The 11,191-nt window shown below is 36.9% G+C and overlaps 2 protein-coding genes across 2 annotated transcripts; both read left to right on the plus strand.

Annotated features, from left to right (window-relative positions):
- The first annotated feature begins 3,778 nt into the window (after window positions 1–3,778).
- Window positions 3,779–6,417, plus strand: LOC133693673 (G-type lectin S-receptor-like serine/threonine-protein kinase LECRK3). The gene has a single exon (XM_062114938.1). The coding sequence runs from the start codon at window positions 3,981–3,983 to the stop codon at window positions 6,306–6,308; it is 2,328 nt and encodes a 775-aa protein (XP_061970922.1). The 5' UTR covers window positions 3,779–3,980; the 3' UTR covers window positions 6,309–6,417.
- Window positions 6,418–7,822: 1,405 nt separating this feature from the next.
- On the plus strand, window positions 7,823–10,841 carry LOC133694868 (G-type lectin S-receptor-like serine/threonine-protein kinase LECRK3). The gene is made up of 2 exons (XM_062116564.1): window positions 7,823–7,873; window positions 8,042–10,841. Exons 1-2 carry the CDS (start codon window positions 7,823–7,825, stop codon window positions 10,460–10,462), a joined length of 2,472 nt encoding a protein of 823 aa, XP_061972548.1. The 3' UTR covers window positions 10,463–10,841.
- Window positions 10,842–11,191: the final 350 nt, after the last annotated feature.

Raw genomic sequence — 11,191 nt, forward strand, 5'->3', positions numbered from 1 at the left:
GGTTTAATGTTACAATGAATGATCTTGAACTCATGCACAAGAAGCCTATTTGATCCTTCACTGCAAAAGCCAATCAAACGTACCAAGTTATTGTTACGAGTCCTCTCAGTTATCTTCACCTCGTTTCGGAACTCCCCTTCTCCATCTTCCACCAACTTCTCTAGACTCTCCACTGCTATCTCTTTCCCATCATTCTTTGCTAACGAGCCTCTACAGACCCTCCTGATGCCCCTTTACCGATTTCTTCCTTAAATCATCGTGGCCACCGCAAGTTGATCGTAGCTAAATGGTGCAGATTAATACCTTCAGCGACATCTGGTGGACAAGCTTGGCGTGTCATCATGACCATCAAGTCAGATGATGCAAAGACCACCAAAGAAAAGGCAATCAAAACCACACCAGTACTTAGAAGTTCCTTGCCAATCTTCTTTGTGATGATCTTATTTGGATGGGTTGATCTAACCTTCATAAATCAAGTTGTGTGGGTTAATCTAACCTTCACAAATGCTTTAGGATATGTTGTTGTAGAGAGAAAATTTGAGTAGATATTTTAACTCATAAACCTTGATTGAATGTGCATCTTTTCAAAGTACTGTTGCTGAAATCGTGGAAAGCAAGTTGCACTGAAATCGTTTGCCCATATCGACAGGCAATTTAGCCTCAAGGAAGAGGATACAATCCTCACCAACAAAAACGAGGCTTGCTCTTGATAATTAAGACTGCAGGTTCATTTCACAGTGCGGTCCATACAACTGTGTTTCTTGGCCTACCAATGAGCCAAGTCCCCGCCTTGAAGCCATTGGAGCTAGGATAAAACCCGAAAGCGAAATGACCAGAAGGAGAAGGCCAGAAGTTTGGGGTGGAGTTGGTGTAAAGAGTTGGAGCCTTTTGTTGTGTTAAATTGTGCAGATTAAGATTTTTCCGTGGAGCATAGGTATATAAAGAGGAGAAAAAGATTTGTTGGCATGAAAGCTTCATGTGAGTATAAACAACGTTTGTTGGTCTGATGTTATCTCAAGAGTGAGCTCTTCATGAAGAATAGGATGAGAGTAGGATTTTTGCTTGTTTTTGCCCCTTCTTCTCCGATTCCACAACGCATGCAGTTTCTTGCCTAAAATGCAATTGCCCATACCTTCACACAGGTACAGTTGCAAGGCATAAACGATAAACGACAGAATACCATGCAGTCGGTAATTGATCATGTATTTCTGACGGATTCCCTTATGGAATCGTCAACATAGAAATTATGTCAGTGATTCTATCAACAGTGCCAGAAAAATAAACTGACAAAATCATCAACATAATTTTTATGTTCGTTGGCTATTTTTTTTTAACATATTTATTTGGATTAAACAAGTTGATATTAAACAATATTAAATGAAAGAATACATTTTATATCATTAGTTTAATCATAAAATCAATTACAAATATCTTAATACATTGAAAAAACTCCTAACTCTAACTAACTAATGTGTTGGAGCTGCATGTGGAGGTAGAGGTGGAGAGGAATGAGTATTTCCTGAAGGTATGCTATAATCTGCTCTCATCGCTTTCTACAATTCGTTCTCCCTTCCTTCCCTCGAGGTGTTTACGGTCGTACAGTCTGTCTTTGTATTTTAAGTTATATAACAACTTAATAATAAAATGGATAAGGATTTGTGGCAAAATAAGGAGGGTTGCTATTTTCTGATATGAAAAAAAAATATATATATAGAATAAGAAGTAGAAATGGATAGAGGTGGGGTTGTTGCAATACTAATAAATTTATCGATAGAATTTTCGATGAGAACTAGTGATAAAATATTTTCATTAATAAATAATTATATATCATACTGCCGATGGAATTACTAATACAATATTTATTTATTTTCTAATTGTTTTTATTTCATCAGCAATTCTATTGACAATTATTGATCACATATATTCCATCTTAATGTTCAACAAATATGTTTCATCGCTATTTTCGTCGGATATTATCAATGTAATATTTTTTGTCCATTGCTAATTGTTAATTTTTTGATAGTGAGAAAATTTAATGTTATATTCGGTAGGCCCATTTCAATAGTTTTTTGTTTTTTGGTTCTAATAAGACGCATTTCAATATAATTTTAATTCAATTATAAATGGATTCCACATTTCTAGAGGTATCATTTATCAAAGTTAAGTTGTATTTATTTTATGAAAAATATTTGACATATGAAATATAGTAAATTTTTTTTTCTAATTAACAATAAATTTTAATCTTGTAAAATAGGATTTTAATCTTAAACGACCAACATGTAAACAAACTTAGTTTTATTTTGTTTTAATTTGTTGTGTTTATTATCTATGCGAGATAATTCTTCTTTTTTCATTGCAAAGCAAAAACTAGAAATTTAGGAGTCCTAATTTACGGTTTTCACTTTACATTTAAATGCATCAATTTCGCGTTCAATCGATTTGGTATGTATGGGATCCTCTAGAGTTTGTTTAATTCTATATATATATATTTATGCCAAGTAATTAAATCCTTTTAAATTAGTCAGTTTCAGTCATGTATTTAGAGAAGCAAATCAGATTGCAAAACATTTAGCAGCTATAGCAAGAGACTAGATGTGCACCTGCGCGCTGCGCCATAGGGATGAACTTTTTTTTTTAAAATAATAATAATAATAATAATAATAATATTAAAAAGAGAGAGTAAAATTCCTTTTAAAATAAAAGCGACCAGTAAAAAAAGTCAAATTAACTTGAATTAACCTATCAAACTCGTGACTTTAAGTTAAGAAATCGAAATAACTAAATTAAAATGGAAATAAAAAAAACCATAAAACCTTTTAAAAAAAACTAATTTTAAATGATAAAATAAAAAAAATAAAGTAAACCTTTATAAAAATATAAAAAAGCTGTTAATTTTTTTTTTATCCAAAAAGAATAATTAAGTTATTCCATATATTTTAAAAATATAAAAAAATTGAATTATCTCTAAATATACCCGATAAAAAAACCACCGTATTACCTCAAGACTAAAGCTAATGATTTTTTTTTTTAAAAAAAAACAAAGTCATCCATGTGCTGTTTCAATTCATAAGGTATCGAGTCTTGTGCTACAATAAACATGACTTTCAACAATATTTTTAAATTCAATTCCCAGTGCTAATGAGTTTTTTAAAGTATTTTTGTATTCTAGTCTGGTGAGTTGATTCAATTTTTTTTTTATTTATTTTTAAATTTTAATTTTTAATATTAGATTATTGAATCTTGAATTTTATAAATTTTTTTATATAATAGTATCTGATCTTAATATATTTTTAAATAAAAAATATTTTAATCCGTTAACAAACTAAAAAAAACTGGCTACAGCCAAGGACAAGAGATACATTTCTTTTTTTGTTCCTGCAAAAAACGTGTGGAAATAACCATAGAATCAACGGTCCATTGAGTTCCAATTTTCAGTTTTAAGATTATTCATTTAACTGTCATTTTTTTCTTTTCTTTGTTTGCATTTCAAAAGTATTTTTAAATTTTTTTATTTTAAATTAATATTTTTAAATTATTTTGATGCATTAATATTAAAAATAATTTTAAAAAATAAAAAAATATTTTTTAATAAAAAATACTTTCAAAAGTAACATGTCACCCTTCCAAAGAAGCTAAGTTTCACGCAGGCCATTCATATCCAAACTAGTGTATTTACGAAAAAAATCTCTTAAATTCAAATGGCTGTTCAAATGGGGGATAGCATGATGGAAAAGGGGGACCTCACCCTGGTAATTCCCGAGTTCTTTCAGTGACTTGACTGCATTGGCTTTGAAAGCAGAAAAGTAAGAGCAAGGATTTCCACCAATTGGTAGGGAAACGCGGTGGATTTTATGGCTAGACTTTTATGTTTTGAATGCCTGGCTTGACTGCTGGAACCCAAAGAAAGAGACTGGAGTGCTGGAACAATAGACATCTTTATATTGACACTCCTATACCACACAAGAGCTAAATCCCTATCCATGGCTTCTATCATCTTTTTTCTTCTTCTCGCCTTATCTTTTACAGCTTCAGCTCAAAGACAGACCAATATAACCCTAGGATCTTCTCTAGCACCTATCACAAACTCCTCATGGTTGTCGCCTTCCGGTCTTTATGCTTTTGGATTTTTCAGACAACGCAACGGCTATTCTATAGGGGTTTTTCTATCCGGGATTTCACTAAAGACTGTTGTGTGGGCTGCTAGAAGGGATGATGCCCCAGTCCCCAGTAATGCGACCTTGCTCTTCACCAGTGATGGCAGGCTTGTCCTGACATCAGCACAAGGGGGTGAGACTTTGATAGTTTCTGCTTCCCAGCCAGCTTCTTTAGCTTCTATGTCTGATTCAGGCAACTTTGTGCTATATAATTCTGATCGCGAGATTATATGGCAGAGTTTTGACCACCCAACAGATACCCTTTTGCCAACTCAACAGCTCAAAGCAGGGGCAGAGCTGTTTTCTCCTGTTTCAGAAACTGACCTCTCAACTGGTATTTACCGACTCAAGATGCAAAATGATGGCAACCTTGTGCAGTATCCTGTTAATACTCCAGATACAGCTCCATATTCTTATTTTTCATCTTTTACTGATGGGAAGGGAGATAATGTGACCCTAAATCTTGATCCGGATGGCCATCTCTACCTGCTCAATTCCACAGGTTTCAACATAAAAAACATTACAGATGGAGGATATCCCACGAAAGAAACAATTAATATGATGAAACTTGATGCTGATGGGATTTTCAGATTATATTCACAAAATCTGACACGGAATGGAAACAGGTCAAATGTGTGGTCGTCCACAAGCGACAAGTGTGTCCCGAAAGGATCATGCGGTCTTAATGGATATTGTGTTATGAAGGATAAGGAAGCTGAATGTACTTGTCTTCCTGGATTTGAGTTTGTTAGCCAGGGAAATTGGACTTCTGGCTGTGAGAGGGATTTCAATGCTGAAAGTTGCAAAGACAAGAATGGAAGTAGCACATACACCATGGAAGAGCTGTCTAATACTGAGTGGGAAGATGTTTCATACTCCGTTTTGTCATCAACAACTAAAGACAATTGTAAGCAAGCCTGTTTGGAAGACTGTAACTGTGAAGCAGCATTATTCACTGGTGGGCAGTACTGCAGAAAGCAAAGGCTTCCTTTGAGATTTGGGAGGAGAAACTTAGAAAGTTCGAACTTGGCTGTCGTCAAGGTGGGCAGACCCATATCCACCATGGACAGAAAAGAGCCTATAACCGAGAAGAACCTTGGCACGGGCAGGACAATCCTAATAATAAGTGGTTCATTTGTTGCTTTTGGGCTTGCTATGGTGGCGATTTTCGGAATCATCATTTACAGATATCATGTATTGGCATATAAAAAGGTGCCCAGTAATGATAGTACAGGATTGAATGAGGAATTTGCTCCTCGAGCTTTCACTTATGCAGAGCTAGAAAATGTTACTTGTGGTTTCAAGGAAGAAATTGGCAGGGGATCATTTGGGACAGTTTATAAAGGGATAATATCAAGTAATCAGAAGGTTGTTGCTGTCAAGAGACTGGAGAAAGTTCTAGCTGAAGGGGAAAGAGAATTTCAGAATGAGATGAAAGTCATTGGGAAAACACATCACAGAAACCTAGTCCGTCTGCTCGGCTATTGCCATGATGGACATCACAGGCTCCTGGTATACGAGTACATGAGCAATGGCTCCCTCGCTGACATGCTCTTCTCACTTGAAAAACGACCTTGCTTCCCTGAAAGGTTGGAAATTGCTCGCAACATTGCTAGGGGTATTGTTTATCTACATGAAGAGTGCGAGACTCAGATCATCCACTGTGATATAAAACCTCAGAATATACTAATAGATGAAAGCAGGTGCCCCAAAGTTTCTGACTTTGGATTGGCAAAGTTGCTGAAGTCAGACCAAACTAAAACCTTCACCGGAATTAGAGGGACGAGGGGATATGTAGCACCAGAATGGCACAGGAATATGCCGGTGACAGTTAAAGCAGATGTTTATAGCTTTGGAGTTATGTTGTTGGAGATAACATGTTGTCGAAAGAATGTGGATTGGAGTCTTCCAGAGGATGAAGCTGTTCTCGAACAATGGGTTTACCAATGTTTTCAGGACGGTGATATGGAAAAACTTGTGGGTGAAGAAGTCGTCGAAAAGAAACAGTTAGATAGGATGGTTAAAGTGGGAATTTGGTGCACTCTTGATGAGCCATCCCTCCGCCCTTCAATGAAAAAGGTCCTCCTGATGTTGGAGGGGACAGTCGAAATCCCAATCCCTCCAAGTCCTACTTCTTTTTTTACTGCTATATAAAGCTGCGTTTTGTGGTTCAGAATAAGAGATTCATCTGCACAGTATTGTATTTTATTTTTCAGGTCATGTATTCCTTTTCTTTATAAAATTGCTATATGTTTACGCAGCATTTAGGAGCTTCCTGTTGATTTTTCTTCTAGTGTTAATGCCTGTAAAGTTGTTCCCCACAGTATCTTAGATATTAAAAAAAAAAAAAAAAGGTATATAATTATATAAAGAGGACAAAAGAAAATGTTAGCATGAAAGCTTCATGTGTTCTTAGTATAAACAACGTGCTCTTTACGAAGAGTAGAATTAATGAGACAAGGATCTTTGCTTGTTTTTTCCCCTTCTTCTTCTTCTTCTATTCTACAAGGCAATTCCTTGCCTAAAATGCAAATGTCAATTCCTTCGCTCAAGCTCAGTTGCAGGGCATTATTGGTGAATCGAAGTCCAACACAACGGTTGGTGACAGTACATTGTTGCAAGTCGCCATCAAACTGGCTAATTGCCAGAAGTGAGAAGACCAGAATGAGCTAATTAGTTTGTAATTACATGGAGTATATCAAGCAGAATTATGTTAAAAGGAAGCGTTTACAATCAAATTGCAAAGAAACGGAGATTATATCATTTATCATAGTTAAGGTACATTTATTTGAAATATATCTTAAACATTTGAAATATATATACTAATAAATTATCAATAGAAAAATATTTTTCTTTCTAATTATCCGAAATAGAAAAAAATACCTTTTTCCATCATAAAACTATTAACTCATGGTGAAATATTACTAATAATATTTTTCAATCACTTTAATCATCATTATCATTATATCACCATCATCTTCATCACAAGTGTAACATCATTAATATTATAAATATCATAGCTATGAGGAAATTCGTTTTTTTTAATATTATAGCATTTTTTTTTCTTTTTCATAGCACATTTGTAATAAATAAATTATAAATCCCCTCCAATCAGCAACCATGGCATGAAGCTGGTGAGAGAAGAAGCTTTTGCTGAGAAGAGCAGGTCAGCAAATGCTAGGTTGTCCCTTGACTCAGTCCTTTCCGTGACCACCTCAATTGTACTCTGAATAAAGTCGTACAGTGGAATTGATCATAAAATCAACGGTCCAATGAGTTCCACTTTTCAGTTTTAATGATCAAGGGATTATTTATTTACCTAGCTAGGATTTACATATTGAGAGTAAATCCATCTTCAAACATCCATAACACGACGAGTATGTTAGTTACGCAACATGTAGAGATGCTCTTTCGTTAGAAACTGAGGTTGCTAGCTAGGCTTTAGCATTTGAGGGACATTAGTATAAGCAAGCAAGCTGTTCTGTCTTGCCCTAGTATTATGCCAGGGTATTAGCATTGGCACCACAATCGATATTTCTTAACTAGTTGAACCTGTCTGCAGGAAGCTAAAGATTGTGTCTTCAAAGCGTATTGAATGGTACATGACAAATGACAAAGAATCTGCCGCGGAAAAGTAGTACTAAGAATAATCCTGCTGAAATTAGCAAATGGCTGTTCAAATGGGGGATAGTATGATGGAAAAGGGGGACCTCACCCTGGTAATTCCCGAGTTTTTTCAGTGACTTGACTGCATTGGCTTTGAAAGCAGAAAAGTAAGAGCAAGCTTTGAAAGCAGAAAAGTAAGAGCAAGGATTTCCACCAATTGGTAGGGAAACGCGGTGGATTTTATGGCTAGACTTTTATGTTTTGAATGCCTGGCTTGACTGCTGGAAACCAAAGAAAGAGACTGGAGTGCTGGAACAATAGACATCCTTAAATTGACACTCCCATACCACACAAGAGCTAAATCCCTATCCATGGCTTCTATAATCTTTTTTCTTCTTCTCGCCGTATCTTTTACAGCTTCAGCTCAAAGACAGACCAATATAACCCTAGGATCTTCTCTAACACCTATCACAAACTCCTCATGGTTGTCGCCTTCCGGTCTTTATGCTTTTGGATTTTTCAGACAACGCAACGGCTATTCTATAGGGGTTTTTCTATCCGGGATTTCACTAAAGACTGTTGTGTGGGCTGCTAGAAGGGATGATGCCCCAGTCCCCAGTAATGCGACCTTGCTCTTCACCGGTGATGGCAGGGTTGTCCTGACATCAGCACAAGGGGGTGAGACTTTGATAGTTTCTGCTTCCCAGCCAGCTTCTTTAGCTTCTATGTCTGATTCAGGCAACTTTGTGCTATATAATTCTGATCGCGAGATTATATGGCAGAGTTTTGACCACCCAACAGATACCCTTTTGCCAACTCAACAGCTCAAAGCAGGGGCAGAGCTGTTTTCTCCTGTTTCACAAACCGACCTCTCAACTGGTATTTACCGACTCAAGATGCAAAATGATGGCAACCTTGTGCAGTATCCGGTTAATGCTCCAGATACAGCTCCATATGCTTATTTTTCAACTCCTACTTATGGGGAGGGAGATAATGTGACCCTAAATCTTGATCCGGATGGCCATCTCTACCTGCTCAATTCCACAGGTTTCAACATATTAAACATTACAGATGGAGGATATCCCACGAAAGAAACAATTAATATGATGAAACTTGATGCTGATGGGATTTTCAGATTATATTCACAAAATCTGACACGGAATGGAAACTGGTCAGCTGTGTGGTCATCCACAAGCGACAAGTGTAACCCCAAAGGATCATGCGGTCTTAATGGATATTGTGTTATGAAGGATCAGGAAGCTGAATGTATTTGTCTTCCTGGATTTAAGTTTGTTAGCCAGGGAAATTGGACTTCTGGCTGTGATAGGGATTTCGATGCTGAAAGTTGCAAGGACAAGAATGGAAGTAGCACATACACCATGGAAGAGCTGTCTAATATTGTCTGGGAAGATGTTTCATACTCCGTTTTGTCTTCAACAACGAAAGACAATTGTAAGCAAGCCTGTTTGGAAGACTGTAACTGTGAAGCAGCATTATTCACTGATGGGCAGTACTGCAGAAAGCAAAGGCTTCCTTTGAGATTTGGGAGGAGAAACTTGGGAAGTACGAACTTGGCTGTCGTCAAGGTGGGTAGACCCATTACCATCATGGACAGAAAAGAGCCTATAACCGAGAAGAAGAACCTTGGCACTGGCAGGACAATCCTAATAATAAGTGGTTCATTTGTTGCTTTTGGGCTTGCTATGGTGGCGATTTTCGGAATCATCGTTTACAGATATCATGTACTGGCATATAAAAGGGTGCCCAATAATGATGGTACTGCATTGAATGAGGTATTTGCTCCTCGAGCTTTCACTTATGCAGAGCTAGAAAATGTTACTTGTGGTTTCAAGGAAGAAATTGGCAGGGGATCATTTGGGACAGTTTATAAAGGGATCATATCAAGTACTCAGAAGGTTGTTGCTGTCAAGAGACTGGAGAAAGTTCTAGCTGAAGGGGAAAGAGAATTTCAGAATGAGATGAAAGTCATTGGGAAAACACATCACAGAAACCTAGTCCGTCTGCTCGGCTATTGCCATGATGGACATCACAGGCTCCTGGTATACGAGTACATGAGCAATGGCTCCCTCGCTGACATACTCTTCTCACTTGAAAAACGACCTTGCTTCCCTGAAAGGTTGGAAATTGCTCGCAACATTGCAAGGGGTATTGTTTATCTACATGAAGAGTGCGAGACTCAGATCATCCACTGTGATATAAAACCTCAGAATATACTAATAGATGAAAGCAGGTGCCCCAAAGTTTCTGACTTTGGATTGGCAAAGTTGCTGAAATCAGACCAAACTAAAACCTTCACCGGAATTAGAGGGACGAGGGGATATGTAGCACCAGAATGGCACAGGAATATGCCGGTGACAGTTAAAGCAGATGTTTATAGCTTTGGAGTTATGCTGTTGGAGATAACATGTTGTCGAAAGAATGTGGATTGGAGTCTTCCAGAGGATGAAGCTGTTCTCGAACAATGGGTTTACCAATGTTTTCAGGACGGTGATATGGAAAAACTTGTGGGTGAAGAAGTCGTCGAAAAGAAACAGTTAGATAGGATGGTTAAAGTGGGAATTTGGTGCACTCTTGATGAGCCATCCCTCCGCCCTTCAATGAAAAAGGTCCTCCTGATGTTGGAGGGGACAGTCGAAATCCCAGTCCCTCCAAGTCCTACTTCTTTTTTTACTGCTATATGAGCTGCGTTTTGTGGTTCGGAATAAGGGATTCATCTGCAGAGTATTGCATTTTATTTTTGAGGTCATTTATTCCTTTTCTTTATAAAAGTGCTATTTGTTTAAGCAGCATTTAGGAGCTTCCTGTTGATTTTTCTTCTTAATTTGAATTTTTCTTCCTATTTGATTTTTCTTCCTGCAGTGTTAATGCATAATGTATAGTTGTTTCCCACCGTATCTTAGATATTAAAAAAAAAAAAGGTTTATAAAGAGGAGAAAAGAAAACGTTTGCATGAAAGCTTCACGTGTTCTTACTATAAACAACGTTTGTTGGTCTTATGTTATCTCAAGAGTGAGCTCTTTACGAAGAATAGAATTAATGAGACTATGATCTTTGCTTGTTTTTTCCCCTTCTTCTTCTTCTTCTTCTTCTTCTGTTCTACAAGGCAATTCCTTGCCTAAAATGCAAATGTCCATTCCTTCGCTCAAGCTCAGTTGCAGGGCATTATTGGTGAATCGAAGTCCAACACAACGGTTGGTGACAGTACATTGTTGCAAGTCGCCATCAAACAGACTAATTGCCAGAAGTGAGAAGACCAGAATGAGCTAATTAGTTTGTAATTACATGGAGTATATCGAGCAGAATTATGTTAAAAGGAAGCCTTTACAATCAAATTGCAAACAAACGGAGAATATATCATTTATCATAGTTAAGGTACATTTATTTGAAAAATATCTTAAACATTTGAAATA

Source organism: Populus nigra, chromosome 5, assembly GCF_951802175.1.
Source record: "Populus nigra chromosome 5, ddPopNigr1.1, whole genome shotgun sequence".
Classification (NCBI taxonomy): domain Eukaryota; kingdom Viridiplantae; phylum Streptophyta; class Magnoliopsida; order Malpighiales; family Salicaceae; genus Populus; species Populus nigra.

Coding starts and splice junctions, on each gene's coding strand:
- LOC133693673 (XM_062114938.1), top strand. CDS start 3,981: ATGGCTTCTATCATCTTTTTTCTTCTTCTCGCCTTATCTTTTACAGCT.
- LOC133694868 (XM_062116564.1), top strand. CDS start 7,823: ATGGCTGTTCAAATGGGGGATAGTATGATGGAAAAGGGGGACCTCACC. Junction 7,874..8,041: donor AAAAGGGGGACCTCACCCTG/GTAATTCCCGAG, acceptor CTGGCTTGACTG/CTGGAAACCAAAGAAAGAGA.